The sequence below is a fragment of the Fusarium verticillioides genome, chromosome 2 (assembly GCF_000149555.1).
Source record: "Fusarium verticillioides 7600 chromosome 2, whole genome shotgun sequence".
NCBI classification, from domain to species: Eukaryota; Fungi; Ascomycota; class Sordariomycetes; order Hypocreales; family Nectriaceae; genus Fusarium; species Fusarium verticillioides.
Genome location: NC_031676.1, coordinates 2,108,418 through 2,131,136, shown reverse-complemented (window position 1 = coordinate 2,131,136; position 22,719 = coordinate 2,108,418). Strand labels below are relative to the sequence as shown.

Sequence of the window (22,719 nt, the reverse complement as noted above, 5' to 3'; positions counted from 1 at the left end):
CAGCTTGGAAGGGCACCAGTTCAGGAGAGCGATGACCCAAGATGGAATTTCAACGCATTGGGGAGTCCTGAGGATGCTCGAAAGCGTAATCGATGGCTTAGGCTGTTTTCGAGGGTAGACACAATTAACTAAACTGTCTCATTCTAAGTCACTGGGCAGTCATCATATCTCATAGACATATTCGTTGTAATTCCTGTCAATATAGGAGGGATATTTACGCCCCCGGTCCGTTGGTGGCGGCCAGACAGGTATCGTGCAAAGAAGGGGAGGTAACCAGGCAGGTCGCAATGCTACACAGCCTCACATATAGGTCATAGGTTTATCAATATACCCTTTTTTGCTACGAGATTTACTTAACAGCGATAGAGTTCTAGCAGTCCTACAGTAGTAAAGACTTATCTCAGTCGAGGCATCAGCGTTGGTCCAATTATGGTCTCTAAAAGACCTTGATTGAAACCAGTGGCGTCGATCTATACGATACCAGAACTCAGACTGGCCATGCGGAGTTTGAAGTCTAGCGCATGACCTACCTGTGAGAAAGTCCAAGTTTATTTTCCAAGTGCGCACATTCTTCGGCCACTGAATGACTTTGACAGCCAACACTCCTGACTTACGATCCAAGTCGAGCATCGGGTACCGTCCTCTATCTCGCATACTTAGGCACGCTGGATCATGGCCTCTCGGTCAGGACCAGTGCCGATGTACTTGATCTGCACAACTTTAGCAATTGCGGTGGAGGTCAGTATGCGCGTCCACCTACCTTTACTCCAACAAACTTCTCAATGTACTGCTGGTGGTTAGTGCCACTATTCGTTATGCTAACCCAGGTAAATATGCTCACCTCGACATACTCGCGGGCTGCCCTGGGAAGGTCGTAGTATGTCCTCGCGTTGGTGGTCGGCTTTTGCCAGCCTGGCATCTCGTGGTAAACCACCTCAGCTCGGTTCAAGATATCAAGATCCGCAGGGTAAGAATCCAGTTCCTGGCCAAATGGTCAGTTTACACCATCTATCATCATGTTTTCGGCATCACTGACCTCTCCATCAATCTTGTAGGCAATGGCGATCTTGATCGTTTCGAAAGTATCCAAAACGTCGAGCTGCAGGGTGTTAGGAAGCTTTGACGCGTGCTACGGGCTTTTTTTTACCTTTGTTAGATTCAGACTGTCGTAGTAATTGATCGAGTTACTGTATTTGACCACAACAAGGTCTGTGTGTGCTTGTCAGCTGTGTTCCCTACTACTCAAGGTTTCAAGGTTGTGTCTACCAAGCCTGAAAACGGTCAGTAAGTTTATCAGCAGCAAAGAGCCATCGTGAAAACTGACCATCCACATCGGCGTCTGCGGCCAGTCGACGTTCCCTAGGTAAATCTTGTCAGCTATAGAAGCTCGAAACCTCCGGGGCGCTTGTGGTCTCACCCATTCGCGTCCAATCTCCTGGAGCTTGGTGCCGATTCTAAGTTTATCATTCAGCTTCATAATAACCTCAAGATGGTAGCCAAGACGCACTCTTCGGTATCTTCGGTCTTGAAGGCTCCAGCCCCGACACGGGTGGTATCTGTTGCTAGTCAGCAGTAGATTGTGGCCGTCAAGTAATCGACATACAGGCTTTAACAACTCCAACCGTCTCCGTGATATTCTTTGGGTTCAGTGCAAGTCCGCCAATAATACCGGCAAGTGTAGTACTTGAGGAAGTGACAAACTGTAGTTAATCATAAGTACTAGTGCAAACCGAAAGGCGAGTTGGCGGAAACTTACTGGATAAGAACCATAATCAACATCTAGCATCAGTGCCTGTTCGTTTGGGAACAAGTACAAGCGCCAGGTCTTCAGAACCCCTTTCCTTCACATGAGACTTGACTGACACTGATCTACCTGCATGTCACGTGGCGCACAAGTTTGACATGAAGCCCTGGACTCATCTCGAGACAGACTTTCTGAGCCCAGTTTGAGACTCTAACCTCGAGACGTCATGCTCGGGTCTGCTCCAAGCTGATCCTAGGCACACATTTCTCACATGAAACCATCATTGACTCCACTGACCACGTTTGACAGTCAAGTAGACCAGTAGAAGTCAAGCCTCTGTATGACTCACGAATTCTGCCGAGGCGTGAATATATACACAGCTTGGTACGGCGCATGCCGCTTGTTGGGTACCGCTAGCAAAGTGAATGCTCAAATGAACAATATGTCTTGCCCCGAGCTAAGAATCCTGCGAGATTAGGAGAGAGGACTGTGAGACCATGGGCGCGGTGCTCGTTCCGCCAATGCGTCAGTACTACTCGTTTAGTCACAGGATAGGAGCCTTACGTTTGCGCCTTCGGCCACGATTTTCATGTTGCTCTCCTGTGCGGATTTCATAAAAGCCACGCCGTCCACGACGTACTTGCTGAGCGTTTGCCTATACTCATCGAAACGAGTAAGCTCGGCCTCGATGTCATATTTGAGCAGTTCTCCGAAGCGCTTTTGAAAGCCGTCGGCCAAGCGCCTCAACTTCTGCTCAAAAACTTCAGGGTTGAAGACGTCACTCATTTTGATGCCAGTTCGCTGGGAAAGTTAACACACAGCCCGTTCCATTATAATGACTATCTCTTACCGCTCTACTTGTCTGATAGCAGGGACCAATGCCTATGGCGCAAGTTAGACTTCATTACTTATATAGGGTCGCTGGCAAGACATTGGCTGGGAACTTCCACGCCATTAAGATTTGGTAATGTTTGCGATGACATGATGAAAACAGAAAAGAGTAATCCGTCATGGAGTCCCGGGGTGAGCATACCGCGTCTTGTTGTTCCGATAGCTGCATCTAGTGTAGACATTAGCTTTTAGTTCTCAGGGACAATGTCAGAAACGTGGACGAACCTCCAAGTTCCTCCTCCTCGAGACCGTCCACTGCGATGTGCAGGTCCAAGAGAATGCTGACCCTATCAGAAACAAAGATCCGATCATGGACCGCAGTGAGGTTTTTCTCAAGCTCCTTGAGCTCGCTAAAGAAACTTGGGCTAGAAGACAGCAGAGTTAGTATTTTTCGGCATGCTCGGTTGAAAGCGTGAGCCAGGCCAGATGCCAACAAGGTGCTGATGTGGTAGTCGATTTAGGAGTGTAGGGCTATCTATATAAAGGCTTACACGTGGAAAACCACGCCCGAACCAATGAAGTTCATGCTGTGGTACCTGTCAACCACTCTGTTGCCAGCCTGAACGATCATTATTTTCGACAAACCATCTTGGGTTGATCAGCCCAGAGGGCAAGAGGTGAAAGCTACCTCTACGTTAGCAATTATCCAGTCCCTCCGCATGTGCTGTTTCTCACCTATAGGAAACTCCGTTTACACTTGGTACATATTAGCAACACAATACATATGAACACGTCGATCGATAGAAAGAGTTTAACGAACCGCACGAGATGCCCAGCGTTATGTCCACCCTTGGCGTTGATTAGCAAGTATTCAGTTCTGCGTGGATTGTGCTTACCGCGGCTCGGGCACAGAGCTGAGCCTCCTGGCACTGTCCATCAACCAATTTGCCCTTCTGAAGTATGTTTAGTGCCTGGGTTTCAACTTGTTGTGTTGGGCCCTCCCTAAGTACTCACACCTTCGTCACCTATGGAAGTCCTGGTCAGTATAATGGCATCGAACCGATATCGGCTGGATACGGAGGAAGGACATGTTCCAGAACAGGTAGGGGGAGAAACATACCCCATTGGGCTCCGAGAATGACAGTTATCGGCATGTTGTACAAAATTAAATCTGACTGCCGTAGGTGCCGTCGTAGTGTCTATAGAGAAAGAATAAAGGCGTGATCAGGACAAAGTGACGAGGTTCAATAAGTGAATAGCCACGTGATTATGGCGGGGGGGGGTGCTTGCACCATACCTACCCCTCCATCTCCATCGCGGTCACGCAAGGCCAGTTCCCAGCCAAGACAACCCGAGTATAGGCAGTCCAGATGATAAGGTCTGTCTGTATAAGGCATTATCGAGTCCTGCATTGCCTTTTCTGTATAAGGCATCAACTATTCTGTGCCTTCGAGTTTGTAAGCAACTTAAGATGTCCACACTCTACATACATATTTCGCACTGAACCTGGCCAGACCGACCCCGATGTACTTGACTCGAGGGATGATGTTTGACGTTGCTGACATCTCTGCTATGAATGCTATGAACGGGAGTACGACACGCTCCTGAGGCTGAGGGAGCTTGGTTCTGTAGGCACGAAGTTGGAGAACTATTACTCTAAAAGCTATTTTAACATGGAAAGAAGTGTACCAAGCCCCTAAGCTGAAACAAAGACAAATGGGGAGCGCGGGCTACGGCTGTGTAACGGCACCCGGGAACGGGTCTGCAAGAACGGATCGGAGGTGTCCACATTACCGAACTGTCAGACAGCCGACGTCGGCTGCGTTCCTATGACATGCAGCGAGACATGGACCAAGCGGACGATTAAACATATTTAGTCATTTATGATTAAGCCATCGCCTATTAAGTTAACATTTCAGTTGTTAGTAACTAATAGCAATTACTCAATACTACCTAGGTACTTGATTTATATCTCCAGGGCTCGATTTAGATACAAAAGGTAGTGAGGACAGGTGACGTGTAATTTGAGAATATGGGAAACCTGTATTGCAATGTAAAGATGTTCTCCCGGTTTTAGGTACTTGAGATCTCATAGGCTCCGTAAGATCGCCTGTAGGATACCTGCATGTAACTAATTATCCAAAACTGCCAAATATGGCTGAGGGCCTCGAAACATTCACAATTGATTGGCAAATCGAGGACGAATAATAGAACACATAGGAAGAGAAAGTCATGACTACGGTACAGGTATGGTAAGGTATATAAAGGTACACTAATCCGCGACTTTCGCTTCTCGAGAGTATCATGATTTCCAATAGACCATCCCTAATCATACTCTGCGAAAGCATATACATGCCGCCTAGCCCATATTAAGGAAAAAACAAAACCGCTTTGTGGAAGCCTCCTTTGTTCAACTCCTGCACGCCCCTTGCTGGTATTTCATATATTCTTGTGTGTTACTCTTTTTGTTCCATAACATCATTATGCACCAGCTCCTCCTGTCTTTTCTGTGGCGCTCTCCTTCTCTAGAAGATTACCAAGATGCTGCAGGTCGTCTCTAGCTTTCGGGTCACGCTCCAGAATCTTCCTTACGACTTCCCACTCCTTGCGAGCCATCTGGAATGCTTGAGGCAAGATAAATTGCACGGTTGGGGCTGTTATCCACTGTCCTAGGAGCTCTTGTGCCATGGCCACGCCTGCCTGCTGAGCCTGGTGCCTTTGTGCTTCTGTCATCTGTGCTGGCGCGGCTGCAGGTGCCGGGGTTGGAGCTTGTGGTGGCACTGGTGGCCGAGTGTACGGTGGCTGGGGAATTGGCACAGGAGTTGTAGACTGCCATTGGCCTGGTGATGATTGCTGAGGAAAGCCTCCTTGAAACCCTCCCTGAGGGGCCTGGGGGGTCGCGGGAGAGAATGCCGGGCCCGCGGACGCTGTCGAGTTGCTTCTCTGAGCATGTGCTGCAGGCACTGGTGTTCCCAGGGCTTTGGCATCTTGTTGATTGGCAGTCCCATCCTTCAGGTGTTTGAGTTGGTCAGGCTCGTTATGGTAAACAAACACTGCAAGCAACATTGGTTCTGTCCGGACCCTCGGGATCTTATTATCGACCAGGTTGAGCATAAACTCAGGATAGTTGTCTTCCCCTGCAGGAACTGGTACCAGATATGTATCTCGTACATTGCCGATTGTCTTGTCCCCAATTACGCCATACCGCTTCTTGTTAATGAAGTAGTTGAGAAGATTGTGAAACTCAGTGTCAGAAAAGGGCGAGACCGGTGAAACTGAAACGACAATGACATCAGTGCTTTTGCTGTAGCGAAGACTACATAAGTACTCGATAGCATTTTGTTCGGGGATTCGTCCGGCTACTGTCATCCTCTTTGGGATCAACTTAGACCACGGTCCAACTGAAGCAAAGTTGGCACCACCGATATATTTGGCTGTGGCAGGGAAGTCAGCAATCGAGCTCATGGCAAGAGAACCCTGCCAGATGACATCGGGGTCTTGAGTCTCCTCTGTGGGCGAATAAGGAGGTGACTCGTTCTCATCTTGGAGCATGCGATCTACATCGGGATCCACGCCCGGGCCATTGGCTCCAGTTACCAGAGCCGAAGGCCGCCTATTCTGAGTTGTAGTGGGAGACTTGACGCTGGAGAATACTTCGTTGATGTCGAATTCAGGATGGCTTGGCGATCGCTGCTTATCGTCCTGCTGCTGTGGGTGCGAAGCCAGGTCCGCCTTGTCGCCTCCTGTAGGTTCCTTTTTAACGGCCTGAGGATCTGGCCGGCGAGGAGGTCCTGGTGGGAGGGGCACAGCAGAGTCGTTGACAAATGTTTCGTCGTCAACGACCTCTTCGCCCTTATGTGTTCGTCGGACGCGAGGTCCCATCTCAGAAGTATAAAGTATAGACTGTTTCTCGGCCTTTGCTTTCATCTCGGCTGTCTGCTTCTTCATTTCCGACGAGGCAAGCTGCTCTGATGTCATAGTAGCCAGAGTTGCGGGCGACAGAGTCTTATGGACAAGTCCATGACACAACTCTGGGTTGTTCTTCAGGTTGAAGCTTAGTGACTTAATTTGCTGGTTGTATTCTTTCTGTCCCTTGGTCACAGGGTAGGAATCATACACAGCGCGCTCAATCTGGAGCGAGAAAGTCTCAGTCATAGACTCAACTGTGTTGCCCTCTTCCAGATCCAGTTCGCCCTGCTTTTGCATCAATGTCAAAACATGGCTGATAGACTTGCTCATGGCTTTAGCTGGGCCAGTCCGAGGACCAGGCAGATCTGATATCGATTTGGCGAGGTCATCAGGTGGTGTATAGGAGACAGGAACAGGAGTTGCACCGTTCTCTGATATGCGGCGAACTTTGGCAGACTGCACATTGTATTAGCATAAGCATTTGGGGAAAGGGGAGTGTGTAAATCGTACCTTGCCATCGGCGTCGTGAGACTCTTCGGGGGCTTTTCGCTTCCCCGTTTTTGTTTCTTTCTTATCTTTGGTCGTGTCCGGAACAGGCACAGGAGAAGACTTGGCTTTGGTCTTATCTTCCTCCTTCGTCTCGCTGTGACGTTTGCCTTTGCCTTTTCGTCCGCCACGCTTCTTCTTCTTGGACTCCTCCTCATGCGCTTTGCGCCGAGCTTCCCAAGGTTTCTCTCCTTTGGCTATGCCATCGAGAAGCTCCTTGTGATCGTCCGGTCTGCATTCCTCGCACCAGTAATGTTCAGGTATCTCATCATCGTATGAGCTTACCCCAACACATACGTTGTGCTGCCATGCGCCACAGGTTTCGCAAGCGATCCAGGCTTCACCAGAATCTTCATCTTGTTCGGTAGCGCCGCATACACAGCGGATGATTTCCTCTTCCTCCTCTTCCTCTTGTCCTTGCTGCTGTTCCTGTTCCTGTTCCTGTTCCTGCTCTTTGGCTTTCTTGGTCTTCTTAGTCTGTCGCTTTTTGGGCACGGTCGCAGGTTCAAGTTCGTCAAACGATTTCGTATGCTGACCTTTAGTGGCGCGCACCGATCGTCGAGGTTCCGCTTCGCCTGAGATGTTGCTGTTAGTTTGTGCTGCAGAATGAGTAGTGTCGCGGTGTCGGCCGCGCTTTGCGGGTGCTGTGTCTTGAACGAGCTGGGATTGCTTCGGGGACTTTGCGAATCTTTGTCGCTTACCGGACATTATTAAGAACGTGCGAATGGCTGTGATGTGGTGTTTTGGATGAAGCGACGCGTGCCGATGTGATGCGGCGTTTGGTGGCGTGGCAGGTGTTGGGGGATATTTCTACTGTTGCAACGAAGCGCAGGTTGATGTGCGCCCTTAGACAGGCATTGAGGTAATTACGTGGGAAATAATTGAGAGTCACGACTATGTCAAGAACAGATTCAGGCTCTTCCCAGCTGATCCACGCGCAGATGCTTGTCTTCAAATCTCTAACCGTGTTGGCGCAAAGAGGTGTCTTCACTAGCACAGGCACTCAGGTAGAATGTGGCCTGCGCCTGAAGGATAAGAATAGGTTTCTCTGTAATTCGAGAGTGGTGAATGCGATAAAAACGGCAATGCCTTGAAGCGACCTCACGAACCGCGTGAGAGGTGCGCGACGATTTTGCGATAGTGGAGATCCAGTATCAGTAGAATGCGATAGGTCGCGTGCCGTGGTTGGAATGGCGCGCGCACTTGAGAATCAATGTCAGGGGAGTGTTTTGAGATGTCCCGCGAAATAAATGCAAGCAGCCGTAGTCTCTCGGAGGTGGTTGGGGCGGATGGTGCTGGATGAAAGGATGATGATGTAGAAGAGAAGAGTTACGATCCCGAAACTGGAGGGGAAGGGAGCTATTGCGGAGGTAGAAAAACTAGTAGGTTTCGCCCGGGTCGCCCATGCCCTGTAGCTCAATTGTGGTGGCAGGTGGCAGGAACTAACCAGGCTTCATGGGGGCAAGAAAACACTGAACCTTGATACAGGGTGTCAAAATAAACATAGCAAGGAGTCACCTAAATTGAGGCCAAGTTTGCCTAAGTATTTTCATTACCTAAGGCTAAGGCCCTGAGTTTTCTTTCCTCCCCTAGCCTGTTCATGAGCCCACGCCTGTGACAATGCGATTGCTTTGCGTGACAATGGAGAGCAAATCAGTTATTGGATGCCTGATTGTGGCAATATGTTTGCCTGGTTAACAAGCCTACTACTTTGCACCTTTCTTCCTGTGACTGTGTAAAACATGGGATTAGTCATGAGGTAGCTCAGCCTTGCAGTTTGGGGCTAAGTCGATTGGCTAGACTTTACCCCCCATTATACAACCTGAGGCAACACTCTTCAGCCTTAGTGTCAAGCAGCTCACCAGCAGAAAGCTAACGCGGCGCGGCGGCCTAGAGCTCCGTTACAGGTAACGACGTAGACGAATCCACAGCCTCAACACCATCTCAGCCAGACTGTCACCATCACGACGGCTCTTTGTTACTTTCGACCTTGTTTTTAGTTGTTTCAGAGAGGCTTACCACATTCTCCATCTCTCTCATCTCGTAATCACAACGAATCCATCATGTCTCGCCGTTACGATTCCCGAGTACGTTGGCCCTTGAAGCTCCAGTACCTCGAAGCTCTCCCACCAAGCTAACCGGCTTCTATAGACAACCATCTTTTCACCAGAGGGACGTCTGTACCAGGTCGAATATGCTCTAGAAGCCATCTCACACGCAGGTACAGCCATTGGCATCCTGGCAAAGGATGGTATCGTCTTAGCTGCCGAGCGAAAGGTCACCTCGAAGCTTTTGGAGCAAGACACCTCCGCCGAGAAGCTCTACATCTTGAACGAGTGCGCAAACCCTCCTTTGTCTACCTCGCTAGGTTGAAGGTTGTTTATTAACAATATTTTCGTTTAGCAACATGATTTGCGCCGTCGCTGGCATGACCGCCGATGCCAACATTCTTATCAACTACGCCCGACAAGCCGCTCAGCGATACCTCCTCACTTATAACGAAGACATTCCTTGCGAACAGCTTGTGCGTCGACTTTGCGATCTTAAGCAGGGATACACCCAACACGGTGGCCTACGACCCTTCGGTGTGTCTTTCATCTATGCCGGTTGGGATCCTCGTAGACAATTCCAGCTCTATCTCAGCAACCCCTCTGGCAACTATGGTGGCTGGAAGGCTACAAGTGCGGGTGCCAACAACGCAAGCGCACAGAGTCTCCTCAAGCAGGATTACAAGGAAGACTGCACTCTGAAGGAAGCTTGCGGCATGGCGGTCAAGGTTCTCAGCAAGACGATGGATTCTACCAAGCTGAGCAGCGAGAAGAGTACGTCGTGTCTATAATATCTACCATAACTCTTGCTAACGTCATTCTCAGTTGAATTCGCGACAGTAGGACAGACCGAGGACGGCAAGATTTACCACCGCCTGTGGAGTGCCGATGAGATTACGGCGTTGTTGAAGGAGCATGACCTGGCAAAGAACGAGGAGACAGAGGAAAAGTAAGTAACAGGCTATAGATTCTTGATAGATGGGGGGAGGAATGCGGGGCCACTCTTATCTGCCCCTGTACAATAATATCACGAAATGACCACAAAACAAGACTTATCCAACGCCTGGCTTGACCAAGTCTAAAAGTGTTGTCGAACACATGATGCTTCGGTGGAAGAGTAATGCAATGCAGTCTAAGCCAGAGCATCTCGGACAAGAATTCAAACTATTCCTAGTCCCCAATATCAGCGTCGCGAACCTCTCAAGTTTTCCATCTCGAATCCTACATCTGTCCCTCTTGCTGCCTCCTCATCATCGGTGATTCGTTGCCATCCCGGCTGAGTATCAACTCCTGGTCGTGGATAAGGCTCGTCGCATTTCGTACTTGAGAGGCGAGGAAAGTGCCGTCTGTAGCTCCAATACGCAATGCTCATGCCCAGAGCTGAGCCTACGCAGACATCGTAGACGTCGTGGCGATAATCCTCGCATCTCGATATAGCGACTAGACCAGCGCCGATGAGCGGCAGTAGGCAGACCAACGCGCGGCTTAGATCACGACCGCCAGCCGAGTAACGGAACACATGGAGTTGGCCGGCGAGGAAGAGGCTGAGAAAACCAAGGCCAGCGAATGAGAAGGATGAGTGGCCAGAAGGGAATGATCGCCAGCCCTCTTGTAGTATGTGGCCATCTTCTGCCGTGCAGACATCGATGGTAACAAGGGTGTTGGCCTTTGTGCCGATTGCGGGCTTGCAACGGTCTAGCAGATCAGGACGAGGTCTACCCACAGCGTTCTTGATGATGTCAGTGATGAAGGATGTGAGTACAATAGAGATAAGGAACGAGAGGTAAGTGACTTCATGCTTGGCTGCTGACGACCTTGCGATTATGTTGTAAGCGATTAAAACTCCCAGCGGTATGAAAAGGGCGTATACGAAGTTCATAACTGGTAGTCTTTGTTAAGTCCAGTCACAGAAGCTGAGGTTGATGTTTGAGACGTACAGACAGGGACACGCTCATGGACCGCAAAGGGATACGAGATCTGCAGGTCGTTTATGAAGAACATGCGATGAAATGGGTTGACGAAGAGGACCGTCTGTGAACCTGTCAACCATTGTTCTCAGTTCCCACTGGTGATATAGTACAGACCAAGATCCAGCCTGTTAAGAGGAACAGGAAGCCGACATAATCAGGCGCGTGAGTTGTCTGTTGTATGTCATGAGTATAACACCAAATACCGATTTTAAGAACCACCATACCTTCCAATATCTCCTCAAAAATGAGATTGGTCCGCCGGAGGAGCCATAGCTATGAGCTGGAGCCATGATTGATGACGATGGTTGAAATCAGGTTTGACGGGCGGAGGTGACGGAACATAGGTAGGCAGACTGCAGTGTCGCAACAATTGGAAAATGCAGTGTTTCTGTATCGGCAAATGAGAGGGCGTTTGTCTTTGTTACCGAGTCATGTTAAAGAGGCGCGGCTCATAAGTTCAGTGCTGTTGAGAAGACGTAAGAGGTTCCTGCTGAGGTTGGACATGTTACCAAATGCGGGAATGAGGACCCCTGATCTTCCGTCGGTTTTCTGGGCCCATATCAATGAAAGAATGCAGATACCTTAAAGAGTAACTGATGTACACCAAAAGTATACTGCCGACGTTCATTATTAGTCCTCAAGAAACCAAAAGTCAGGACCAAGTGGCTATAATGAATTATCAACCCTTCTAAACTCAACCCCGGCATGATCGCTGCTGTTTTCTCTACCTACAATTTGCAAGATGTACCTCCAAATCAGTAGCACCTTGGACGCAGAAACGGTATTGAGGGGCATAACAGAACAATATCTATTCATTTTTGCATCCAAGACAATAATGCCAAGCAATGCTTTAAACTCGAATTCTCTTATCCAACTTTGAAGTGAAAATAAGTCGATATACCAATTTCAGATGGAGCTGCCCAGCTACAGGGTAGGTAGGGTCAAATCACCATCCACTAAGGTATTTCAGGCCCAAGCTCTGTTGGATTTCTTCTGTAACGACTGGCAACCAGGAAACTTCGTTACTTTCCCTCAGCCATAACAACTTTTCACCAAGACAACTCCTACCGATGGAATACCGACAATCGGAAATCTAGAACCTCTACCTGCGTGAACATCTTGCCTATAAAGCATCGTTTTAGGAACAGCTCCTGAATGTACAACCTGATGTCATAGTTTGCGACGCGACGAAGCGAGATGCTCAAATCGACACACACACCATCGGCAGCCGCTCTGGCACCGCTCCCGCCAGGATGGAGCGAGCATACCGCACCGACTGGACATACATACTATTACAACGCTGAAACAAAGGAATCAACATACAAGCGTCCAGGAGCCCAGCCGCCTCCACAGCCAGCGCAACCACCAGCTCCCGCATATCCTGGTTATGGCTCAATACCACACTTAGCCGATCCCAACGTTGCTAATGCTTACATGGCACAATTCAACCAAGGCAATAATGGGCAAAGGTATAATAATAGTTCACGAGGTGGGCATGGAGGAGGTCGTGGAGGCTTCGAAGGTCGACCGCGCCCACAGCCTGTTGACAAGCCGAGGAGAAAGGAGCCGATTCCAGGTTGTGAACCATGGATTCTCGTATATACCAAGTACTCGAGGCGCTTCGTATACAACCCTGTCAAGAATGCCAGCTACTGGCGCATACCAGAGAAGTTGATGCCAGCCATTTTGGAGCTTGACAAGGCACGGCTAAGGCAGAAGGCAACAGGAGGGAATCAAGGAAAGGAGCATAAACAAGATGAAAAGCAGCAAGAACAAGCAACACCGCAAAAGAAGGACACCCCGGTGGCTGGATTGGACGACGATAGCGAATATGAAGAGGTCGAGGTGACGGATGACGAAGGCGAAGGCGATGGAGAACACCCCTCCAAAAGGCAACGGACTGCAGATCCTGATGCAGACGAAGATGCCCCTATGGAATTCACAGAAGCTGATTTTGCAGCTCAGTTACAGGCCATGGGAGACGATTACGGCCTTGAACCGGGCGACTACGACGACGGAAACGCTGAAGAATGGCCTGAAGGTGCCGAGGGAGTGCCTCTATCCGTAGACGACGCGAAATATCTGTTCAAGGATCTCTTGAACGACTTCAACATCAACCCATACAGTCCGTGGGAGAAACTCCTGGAGGAAGGCAAAATCATCGATGACCTGCGATATACAGCACTCAGCACCACGAAAGCACGTCGGGATTGTTGGGACGAGTGGACGCGTGAGAAGATCGCAGAGTTGAAGGAGCAACGAGCCAGGCAGGAAAAGCGGGATCCTCGTATTGCTTACATGGCATTCCTGCAAGAAAAGGCGACACCGAAGTTGTACTGGCCGGAGTTCAAGAGGAAATACAAGAAAGAGGACGTCATGAAAGATCACAAGATCACCGACAAGGATCGCGAGAAGGCATATCGAGAACACATTGGTCGCCTCAAAATGCCCCAGTCCAAACTCAAGTCCGATCTTACTGCCCTGCTCAAGGCCCAGCCGGTGCACTTACTAAACAACAAGTCGCTATCTACCGGCTTACCCGACCCGGTCCTCACCGACATTCGCTTCATATCCCTCGAGCCCAAGATCCGCGATCCTTTGATCGAGGCTTACGTGAGCAATCTGCCTCCCCCACCAGAGGACCTAGATGCAGCCAGGGACAACGAAGAGAAACGAAAGCAGCGCGAGTCACGCGAGAAGCGTGAGAAGGCACTGGAGGAGAGAAACCGTGTGGTGGAGGAACAGAAAAAGAAGCGCGATCGAGAGGTGGCGGCTAGTAAAGCCCGGTTGAGAGATGAAGAAAGGGAGTTGGAGATGGCCATGAAGATAGGAAAGCAAGGATTGCAGAGCCAGTTGGCCAGCATGAAGGTTGCAGAAAAGGAACCATGATATCGGGGAAAAACAGATCTTGTATCTGCATACGCATCTATCTACTATTCTAATTCTAGCGACCAGCTGTGCTCGGTTCGTGTTTATATAGACACGATCATAGCCCATACATGAAAGTCAACTTCTTGTCTGCGTATCGGCGGTCGTTGAGTCTCTCACTCTCGATCTCCTCTGGTGACATGGTGCTCAATATCGTCTGCTTGCGTTTGTTGACCGCTGCAAGCATGAATCGATAAGACAAATATCCGACCAAAGCAATGGCAAGGAAACCCAGCGTGACGTAAAATGGAAATCTGTAATGGGGCTTGTATCGTTGTCGGTACAACTGCGCCCCGATCACGCCTCCGAGATTACCGAAACCATTGACGCCAAGCACAAGAGCTCGCTTGCCAGGCTCAGGCGTGTTGCCACTGAGCCATGCCATGGTGAGAGGAGCCGAAATGTATACACCGGATAGGAGCACACAAAGTGAAACGTACTGCCCGGTACTCGAGGAGATTGTAACGGTAAGGATCAAGCCAATGATACCAATAACCAGGCCGCCCAAGATGTGGTATCCCCGTTCCTTGAAGTGATCCGAACTTAGCGCAAAGGCGTACAGGCCGAGAGCACCACAGACGAAGGGCGGAACTGTCATCTAGATCACTCGCAGTCAGTCAAGCCCAGTTGGGGAGAAGAGGAAATAAAACACACCAGGTTGGCAAGGATAGACTCATAACCCAGCCCCTGAACAACAAGGGGCAGGAAAACCCGAGAATGCACCGCTGGGGACACTGGCGCAGATGTTGAGCAGAAGGACAGTCCACAGCTTCCAGTCTTTCATCGTTTCCACAAAATCTCTCTTGCTCAAGCGGTTCTCTTCAATACCATCTTCGCTGTACTCATGCTGTACAAACTCGGCGTTGTCTTGCTTCATGCGTTCGACAGCAAACTCTCGTTCACCTGGACGAAGAAACCATGCAGAGCCAGGGCCTTTAGGTAGCCATAGCCAAGCAACGATGGCAAAGAAGCATGTCAGTGCTCCCTCGATGAGGAAGAGATATTGCCAGTTCTTAAGACCACCACCACGGAGATGGAAAATGCCGTATGCTTGAAGGAGTAAGTAATTATCTTGAAGGATTGTTACAACTAGAACTTACAGATCGAACCTGAGAAGGCTCCAGCGATGGCATACTGTCCGTAGAATAGAGCGAGTCTAACACAAAAGTCGTAACGGGGATAGAAGAATGACAAATACGCTACGGCTGTGGGATAGAAGCCCGCTTCAAAAGCACCAATGAGCAAGCGTGTGGCGATGAGCGCCCCTAGAGTAAGGTCAGAAGAGGGTTGACTAGATTTGGGAGCGAACGGAAGGACTACAGACCACGTCCTTTGATGAATGCTTGACCAATTGTCACTGCACCCCAGCCAAACTGAAGAATGTGTCAGTAACTTCCCGCTCTTAGTCGCGGCACCGCCTAATTACCATTAAAAAAGGGATCCAATGCTTAGCACCAATATAACGGCCAGCTGCGGCAGAAACGGGCTGCAAGACAACAAAAGTGACGAAGAATAGAGAGACCGCTTCATTCAAATCATCAGGCTCAGCCCCTATGTCTGTGGTAAAACCTGATAACAAGCTGTCAATAACCGATCGAGCACGTACAAGAGGCGGGGGACTAGGACGTTGTTTACCTTGTGTTTCGGCATTACCAACGTTGCCACGATCTAGACCATTGAATAGATATAGAAGTGAAAGAAGCGGAAGCAACGCAAAATCGAGCTTCTGATTGAGCGCCCGACTTCTCTCTTTGTTCTGCTCGACTGAGTAGGCAGCGGGATGGTTCGATGGAGTCTTGCTCGACTTGTTCGGCTGGAGGGCTTCCCGGTCGGACATGGCTGCTTCTGATTCAGATATAGATGTAAGTAGTTTGTTTTTCTCTTGAAAAAGGAGAAGACAGGCAAATTCCTTGTGATATACTGTAAATGCTACGAGCAGTATATTGGCGTCGTTGCTGGGTTCATATAGGCACACGTTTGGCAGGCAACTATCGCTTGCACAGGTATCCCAAACATACACACCTGGAGGCTCTTGATGATATCTCCGCATCTATTCCTAAGACCCAGGGATTAATTGGGGGTCGGACCAATGATCCGACTTCCAGCCGTTGTCCCAAGAATCTGGTAAGCGTGATCCATGTGCAGGCCCGATCCGGACGTCATTCTGTTTGTCACGGTCGTATATAAATCAAGGTTTACTGCTGGCCTATCACGAAGTAAGAATCTGACAGCAGACCAGATGCTCGGGATTGAGGCTGACAGGAAGTGCCTCGAATAGGCAGATGCTCAACGCCACTACTGTAACCTCGACCAAGGTTGCTAGAGCGTCGGGACACAAACTGACCGCATCTTTAGCCCGTGGAAAGCACGTTAAACGTGGTGGATGGCTGTATTGGGGTCGAAAAGTAGCGGGAATTGAGCTAAGGAGGCCCATATTGACTCATTACCAAGGAGCGGGTACTCATAGAACGAATCGACAAGTGCCTCCACAATTATGTGCAAACCAGGGATGGAATTCCAAGTTTGCCGCGATGAGCAAATCATGTTGCTGATGATCAAGTTCGTCAAGTCTTGGGCTGTGTCGTTAGGGCTGTAAGGCTGACATATACCCCAGAATCCAGGATCCTTCGCGCTGCTTACTGAGAACGTATTGTTCCACACTTGGCGCTCTGTCGATACGCCTTGACTGCAACAAGGGCTTATGGGTGGCTTGAATGAACGTTCTAGAATAACGCCTCGAGCAAAAGGGGTTACAATATTCTCATGTCGAACGTTGGTCCCTCTGGTGAGCTGAAGTAAAGTTTCCAACGCCTGAACAGGCACTCTAAGTGAGTGGTAAGGTGCACATCCACCATCCCCATTAATGGCGATTGAGAAACCTCTCCAATGGCAGATACACCGGGCAGGAGAGATTGCATAAGGAATTAAAGCCTCCAACTGGGCAGGCGATGTAAGACAACCCCCACAGCTATATTGATTCGGTCATATTTCGATATTGTGAATCCGAGTCTCTGTCAGACGTTCCAAGGTATCCAGAGGCACCAAGGTACCATATGCTATTGCTATTGGTTGTGCCGTGTAAGAGGTAATGTAACTCTCCAGATTGTCGGGTTTAAGGACCATGCTACAGATCGTCTCACTCGGATTTTGGCATCAGAGATTGGTAAAATATTGGTCAGCTTTCTTCTCAACTTCCTGGGCATAGCTCGATATTCCCGCACGACCGGTGACGCCGTCCTCAGTGATGTAGTGATCGATCAAATCGGGTGACACCCACTCGAAGTACACGTTTTTGACAGTGACCAGAGAGTGGGGAACCTCCCTCACAGCTGAGCTGAAGTCTCCCCAAGCTTGCATAACCTCGCATGCATCGTTTTCCTCCTGACCTGGCGGTGCAAAAGGGAGCACCTTCTCTTTCTCTGACAAAACGATAATCTTGGCTTTTTGAGACACGTACTTGGCTGTCAGAACAGCAGGCAGAGAACCGACTTTGTTGCTAACCGCGGCTGTTCTGTCGATCAGATCCGCCCCGATGAGCACAATATCTATGTCCTTCGCTGCGATGCCAACACTTGCATCAGTGTGGATTATCAAGCGGGTCTTGGCCTTGGAATTGTTGGCACATGAAGCAATTGACTGTGCCATCTTGACACCTTCGAAGAGTGGTCGGGATTCGAGCACATGAACCTCCACAGGTCGCGAAGTATTTCCCATAATGTGAGTAATGGCCGAGGTGATAGTTGAGCTAGAGGAGAAGGTAAGGATCTTGAGTGGCCCGTCTCCCGACAGATGCTGCTCTATGAAAGTCTGGAACACCGCGCCCGTTCTTGAAGTGGTATTCTGTCGGTCGCGGGCGTAATCCCCCAAGGCTCTGACGATACTATCGATCGAGCTCTTATCTGGTGGGCCGCGGGGTGGGATTCCGTCTTGAACTATGTCCAAAGCTGATAGAACAACGTTCAAGATAGACGCGCCCATACTTTCTCGCCCGTTCTTCCAGAGGTGCCATCCCGCAAACCTGATATTGTTCCACCACTGAACTTGGTCAGTGAAATCGACTTGCTTCATGACATCGATGTATGTATCGAGAGCCTTGGTGGCTAGCTGGCGCGCTCCGCTTTCGTGATCTTCCTGCAGAGCGACCAAGCCCCGGCTAAGAGTGTTGCCTGCCTCTTGGCCCAAGTCAACGTTGAACCATACCCTTCTAAGACTCTCTAGGATGCGCGGAACACCTTCAAAGTCATCTGAGTCGTTGATTGCATCTGGATCGAACCATTCGTACCCCTCATGCTCCCAGTCAATTTTGATGCCAGCCTCACCGCGGCCACCGTCGTCGCTCTCGGATTTGAGGAGAAAACCGAAAGGGTTGACGGTCCACTCTCTTCCAATAGACTCATCAGCGAACGAGAAGGGTTTGCCCTTCCGAAAAAGGCGTAAAGAGTCATGCGTAAGAGTTGTTTCCTCAGCAAGTTCCCTCCAGGCTGTGGCAAGAGGATCCGCGTCAGTGTCATCTACACTTCCAGAAATGCCTGCATATTTGTGCCTTAGTATGTAAGCACGGGCTCACTGATAAGGTAATACACTTTACTTACTGATATGTGTTTACGTGACTGCTCCGGCGGAAGAGAGCAACCTGGGGTTTCTTGGCCTCACCGTCAGCGGGGAATCTGAAGATGAAGCTCGTCGCGACCTCTCTGTGCTTGAGAGGTGCCATTCGTGACAAAAGACTGCAGATCTTGGACGGTCAAAGATGACAACGGGAGATCAAGTGCATGCCGTAGGTCGGTTGACAAGCGAAAAAGTGATACGTTAGGATGCCGAGTAGGATTTTCGTGGGTGAGACAATTGCTACCTTACGCATGGGAACCCAATGGAAGGGAGGAAGGAAGATTGCGAATACCTTACCACATGCTTCATCACATGACTGTCACACGTCACTCTTCTCAATTACATTAAGACAGAAGCGACACTCATGAATTCAGTTACCAGGAATACCCTTGTCTGTCTTATTTCCATGTTTGAACCCGATCATGTTCGTGGAGAATCCCAATTTGAACCACGCTTGGGCCGATAGGTCGTTGGCCATTTACCATTAGAGGACATTTAATGGTCCGTCATCAACACCTAAATCATCGTGACTGCGTATCCTACATTCAGATGCCCCCAGGATAGTCTCTCAAATACCCATTAGAATTAAACCTCAAAAGCATCAACTTTTGTTCTGTAAATAAAAAAACCCAATATCAGTCGCCAACTTTTGTTGCTCACGGGGCGCCCAACTCCAACTCAAATGAGATACCCATTATTAGATTGCCAATCGACATCAATCCACGAAACCAACTCATTATATAATATGTGGCCTTGATCAACAAGAATAGGCTGCTGAAGTGCCTCTGATGTCAGCTTATCTGACCATTGCTGTCCCATGTCAACATGCGATCGATTTGCGATCGGATCGTAGGTGGTCGTAGTCTGTGTCATGTTGACGGAACGTGTTGCAGTGCTCATGTCAACAGGGATAGGAAGACGCTGCACAAGAACGCGAAGATCCCGAAGCACCGTAGCACAGTCCCGGCCGTAGTTGCTACCAACTCGACTCTCATCCTCGAACCTCCCAATCACAAAGTCGAGGTCAAGTGAACGAACCTTCTCACTCCGAGAAGACGGGCACAGATCCTCTACCAGCTGCTGTAACATCAATACTATGGCAGCGTTAAAAATGAAGTGAAGACCGGCTTGGAGCAGCTTTCGAGGATGATTGACAAGTAGGATCTGTCGAGCGAGCTGAATGTTGTGTTCTGCTGATGATATGCATCGCTTCAGTAGAGGTAGTTGCGGATGTGAACTCAAGGAACACTGTCGCGAGACCAGCTTTTCCGCGAATGACTTTTTAACCAAGGCGAAGAAAACGGGGCGGACAGTCAAGATTATTAACTAAGGGACATGTTAGTCTAGCCTCGAAAGACATTGGGAAATAGAGAAATTGCCTGGTTGTAGTGCATGTGCAGCAAGCAAGTGGCTGGGTCATCGCTCAACCCGTTACTTGCGAGCTGCACCGTAGGTGGGAGTTTTAGACACCACCCGTCGAGCATACTGATCTCCCCTTCGAGGCTTCTCACAGGTCTTACGGCATCTTCTGAAGGGGAAATGCGATACGTATTGCACACGATATGGCATGATATCCTTGAAAGCTCAACATGAGCTTTGAGACCCTCTGCTGGAGGCATAGACCTATCGAATGAAGTTAGCCAGAGCGAGGGGGCAGACAAACGGGGATACCTACGGAGCATCGCAAGGAAGGGGCAACCGGATTGCGTCGTCCATGATGGTCGGGGGTCTCCCCATGAGGCAGCTTAAATAGCGATCCAGTACATACAGCGTCCAGAATACGCGTTTGCCACTCTCGTCAAGCCAGCCCCTATGTGCGCCGTGCATGATGCTGATGTGCATAGCGTTGCTCACGCAAATATATGCGGCATCACGACGGTTCATCTCTATCAGGTAGAACCCCATTAATGTCAACACCGATACTTCGTTGGGCGTAAAGCGTGTAATGTCAAGCGGGTTCCCGAGGAGCATACGGGCCCGACTGAAGTAATTCTCACTGAGATGAGGGTCTATAGAGATATCCTGAGGCGGCATGATCATGGCTTGAGATACCACAGCAAATGCAGTCTGATAGAAAGCCAAATGACGGCACTTAGCGAGACGTAAGTTTACCGAGTCTCGTTCCATGGATGGTATTGTCGGTGTTGAAGAGAGATCCCCCCACCAGTAGATTCCTCCGCTTGGCCATTGGCAGTTACCGTCTTGGATGAAGTAACGAAGCTCGGATAACATTGAGTCCATCTCTGAGGGTATAGGAAACCATGTTGGGTCAACATCTCGATCATGCAAAGGTCGCGAGTCGTAGGTCTGGTAACGACCGAGACTTGATAAAAACGCACTTCCATCAGAACCTGGACGCAGATTTTGATACGCGAGAGGCAGAACTGTAGTCATGAATTCCTTCAAGTAGTCGAGGAAAGTTGCGCCGCTGGTCTCACCTAGGAAACGAGCATAGCCGTCAGGGTCATGCAAAAGGCGACCCTCGGTTGATACCAAGTTCTCCTCGTCATCCTGCCGATTTTGAGGCGTCGCCCCGGGATGTGATAACTGGATAGAATGTGTTCGAGATAATCCATAGCTGGGTTCCTGTATTCGAGCATCTGATAGCTGAGGTTGAAGATGAAGATGAGGCGGCTGTTGCTGGAATTGTCGATGTATACTGGGATACTGAAGCTGAGGAAGCTCAGGAGGCACTCGCCCGATATGCGTTGTTGCATCTATCGTTGGCGTTGTCTGTGCCGCTAGACTAACAGCCGATGATCCAATTTCATGGTTAGAGGCGGTCCAACCAAGCAAATCTGAAAGTTCTTGGCGGCTTGCAGAATCCGGGACGGCGTTTGATACAGCTGCTGGGACAGTGTCTCGAAGAACACGTTCATAGAGCTCGACCTTGTGTTTCAAATCCTCGAGCTCTGAGCGCGTGATGCTCACCTTCTCAACAGGCAGAGGGTATATGCAGTCGCGCGAAGAGGATTGGCATTGGCGACACGGGTGCTCACCAGAGCACCTGACTCTTCTCACATTGCAAGCATTGCACCTTTTCAGCGAGACGTGTGTTAGATAAAGACGTGAGCTTCTCTTATGATGATGATATGACTGTAAGTCAGTGACATGAGGGGAAAACCTCAGTCAAGCTTGACGTACGTCTGCCGAAACGCAGGAATAATTGAGTATAATTGAAGTGAAAATCATACATCGATAGATGTTACATAAAAGAAGATTGATACAAACAAACCGATTGCAGGATATACTGATTGAATAGACAGCTACAGTAGTGTGGTACTGTAGATGGGTAGACACATGGAAACTAATCAACTTACGCTGTAGCGACACGCTTGCGATGCTCGGGAGCAACCTTGTGCCGGCGGGGATTGACAGGAAGCCGTCGCGGATTATGGGAGGTAGAGGCAGAAACAGAGAGGGAAGCCCGAGGTCGAGCCGATTGTGGTCCAGTTGCAGTTGGGCCAGAGTCGTCGGGATGCTTCATGGCTTAGTCGTTCGTGAGTTTCCGTTTCCAAGAGGAGAACACTCGTCGTTTAGTTACTCTCAGAGAACTGAGAACCAGTCAGCCCCTGCCTGCTAAGAAGCTACCAAGCAAGAGTGCTGCTACCAGTGCCAGGTTAGTACAGGTGACAGTACCACTTTAGGGGCCGTCGCTCAGAAAAGATCGGATTGCATTGGATGTCGATGTCGATGTCCCCCACCCGAAAGGATTCTCATAATGTTCAACCGCTGTTGGTGCGGAAATTTGGGAGGGAAGCCGGAATCAGTCAATCAATTATGGAGAGTTCATATCGCCAGAAATATCACCTCGACCTGGATCGCCTCGCTTGCGGCACGGTTCGTTGAACCCTGCAGACTATTCCGACTGTCGCGCTCCGCTCCGCTCTGCTCTGCTCTGCTCTGCCTGCGGCAATGGCCCGAGCAACAAGGCCTGCACAGACTCGACTCTGATTTTAACTTCGTTCTATTCACGGCTTTTCCCTGCAAAGAAAGGCACTCTCAGACCTCTCGGTTGGTATGCCCGCTGCGTATGTGTATGTATGTATGTATGTAGGTAGGTAGGCATATCAATGCGCATGCTGACACATGGTTGATCTCTGTTTGAATAACTCCAACGCTAAGCCGAGGTAGT

At 49.6% G+C, this 22,719-nt stretch overlaps 9 protein-coding genes across 15 annotated transcripts; 2 read left to right on the top strand and 7 right to left on the bottom strand.

Moving 5' to 3' along the window:
* Positions 1–167: 167 nt before the first annotated feature.
* On the bottom strand, positions 168–3,930 carry FVEG_04286 (adenylosuccinate synthetase). 2 transcript variants are annotated; one of them, XM_018892076.1, is made up of 23 exons: positions 3,877–3,930; positions 3,696–3,774; positions 3,590–3,600; positions 3,472–3,528; positions 3,396–3,424; positions 3,311–3,331; positions 3,221–3,259; positions 3,127–3,162; positions 2,861–3,000; positions 2,778–2,804; positions 2,595–2,626; positions 2,309–2,545; positions 1,757–1,792; positions 1,604–1,700; positions 1,508–1,556; positions 1,418–1,454; positions 1,325–1,359; positions 1,267–1,271; positions 1,148–1,209; positions 1,037–1,099; positions 842–982; positions 761–787; positions 168–710 (listed from the first exon to the last, which is right to left on the bottom strand). In XM_018892076.1, exons 2-23 carry the CDS (start codon positions 3,727–3,729, stop codon positions 657–659), a joined length of 1,269 nt encoding a protein of 422 aa, XP_018748688.1. In that variant the 5' UTR covers positions 3,730–3,774; positions 3,877–3,930; the 3' UTR covers positions 168–656. The 2 variants fall into 2 exon arrangements, with proteins under 2 accessions (XP_018748688.1, XP_018748689.1); XM_018892077.1 differs by lacking the exon at positions 3,877–3,930 and having other exon boundaries at positions 3,696–3,796.
* Positions 3,931–4,769: 839 nt separating this feature from the next.
* On the bottom strand, positions 4,770–8,391 carry FVEG_04287 (hypothetical protein). The gene is made up of 3 exons (XM_018892078.1): positions 7,732–8,391; positions 6,995–7,605; positions 4,770–6,940 (listed from the first exon to the last, which is right to left on the bottom strand). The coding sequence occupies exons 1-3, from the start codon at positions 7,736–7,738 to the stop codon at positions 5,057–5,059; spliced, it is 2,502 nt and encodes an 833-aa protein (XP_018748690.1). The 5' UTR covers positions 7,739–8,391; the 3' UTR covers positions 4,770–5,056.
* Positions 8,392–8,785: 394 nt separating this feature from the next.
* On the top strand, positions 8,786–10,337 carry FVEG_04288 (proteasome subunit alpha type-4). The gene is made up of 4 exons (XM_018892079.1): positions 8,786–9,117; positions 9,182–9,366; positions 9,434–9,852; positions 9,904–10,337. The coding sequence occupies exons 1-4, from the start codon at positions 9,094–9,096 to the stop codon at positions 10,029–10,031; spliced, it is 756 nt and encodes a 251-aa protein (XP_018748691.1). The 5' UTR covers positions 8,786–9,093; the 3' UTR covers positions 10,032–10,337.
* Positions 9,836–11,661, bottom strand: FVEG_15439 (hypothetical protein). 6 transcript variants are annotated; one of them, XM_018904564.1, is made up of 5 exons: positions 11,273–11,661; positions 11,163–11,219; positions 11,016–11,109; positions 10,304–10,959; positions 9,836–10,248 (listed from the first exon to the last, which is right to left on the bottom strand). In XM_018904564.1, exons 1-5 carry the CDS (start codon positions 11,336–11,338, stop codon positions 10,243–10,245), a joined length of 879 nt encoding a protein of 292 aa, XP_018748695.1. In that variant the 5' UTR covers positions 11,339–11,661; the 3' UTR covers positions 9,836–10,242. The 6 variants fall into 6 exon arrangements, with proteins under 6 accessions (XP_018748695.1, XP_018748692.1, XP_018748697.1 ...); XM_018904561.1 differs by having other exon boundaries at positions 9,836–10,242; XM_018904566.1 differs by having other exon boundaries at positions 11,016–11,219.
* A 393-nt stretch (positions 11,662–12,054) lies between these two features.
* On the top strand, positions 12,055–14,095 carry FVEG_04289 (hypothetical protein). The gene has a single exon (XM_018892080.1). It carries the CDS (start codon positions 12,246–12,248, stop codon positions 13,935–13,937), a length of 1,692 nt encoding a protein of 563 aa, XP_018748698.1. The 5' UTR covers positions 12,055–12,245; the 3' UTR covers positions 13,938–14,095.
* FVEG_15440 (hypothetical protein) lies at positions 14,035–14,574 on the bottom strand (the record flags this gene model as incomplete). The annotated part of the gene is made up of 1 exon (XM_018904567.1): positions 14,035–14,574. One exon carries the CDS (start codon positions 14,572–14,574, stop codon positions 14,035–14,037), a length of 540 nt encoding a protein of 179 aa, XP_018748699.1.
* A 75-nt stretch (positions 14,575–14,649) lies between these two features.
* On the bottom strand, positions 14,650–16,026 carry FVEG_04290 (hypothetical protein; the record flags this gene model as incomplete). Its single annotated transcript, XM_018892081.1, has 5 exons — positions 14,650–15,026; positions 15,077–15,241; positions 15,301–15,349; positions 15,403–15,545; positions 15,612–16,026. 5 exons carry the CDS (start codon positions 16,024–16,026, stop codon positions 14,650–14,652), a joined length of 1,149 nt encoding a protein of 382 aa, XP_018748700.1.
* Positions 16,027–17,129: 1,103 nt separating this feature from the next.
* FVEG_04291 (hypothetical protein) lies at positions 17,130–18,690 on the bottom strand (the record flags this gene model as incomplete). Its single annotated transcript, XM_018892082.1, has 2 exons — positions 17,130–18,519; positions 18,569–18,690. 2 exons carry the CDS (start codon positions 18,688–18,690, stop codon positions 17,130–17,132), a joined length of 1,512 nt encoding a protein of 503 aa, XP_018748701.1.
* A 271-nt stretch (positions 18,691–18,961) lies between these two features.
* On the bottom strand, positions 18,962–22,339 carry FVEG_04292 (hypothetical protein). Its single transcript, XM_018892083.1, has 5 exons — positions 22,224–22,339; positions 21,905–22,138; positions 20,260–21,621; positions 19,964–20,207; positions 18,962–19,910 (listed from the first exon to the last, which is right to left on the bottom strand). Exons 2-5 carry the CDS (start codon positions 22,069–22,071, stop codon positions 19,263–19,265), a joined length of 2,421 nt encoding a protein of 806 aa, XP_018748702.1. The 5' UTR covers positions 22,072–22,138; positions 22,224–22,339; the 3' UTR covers positions 18,962–19,262.
* Positions 22,340–22,719: the final 380 nt, after the last annotated feature.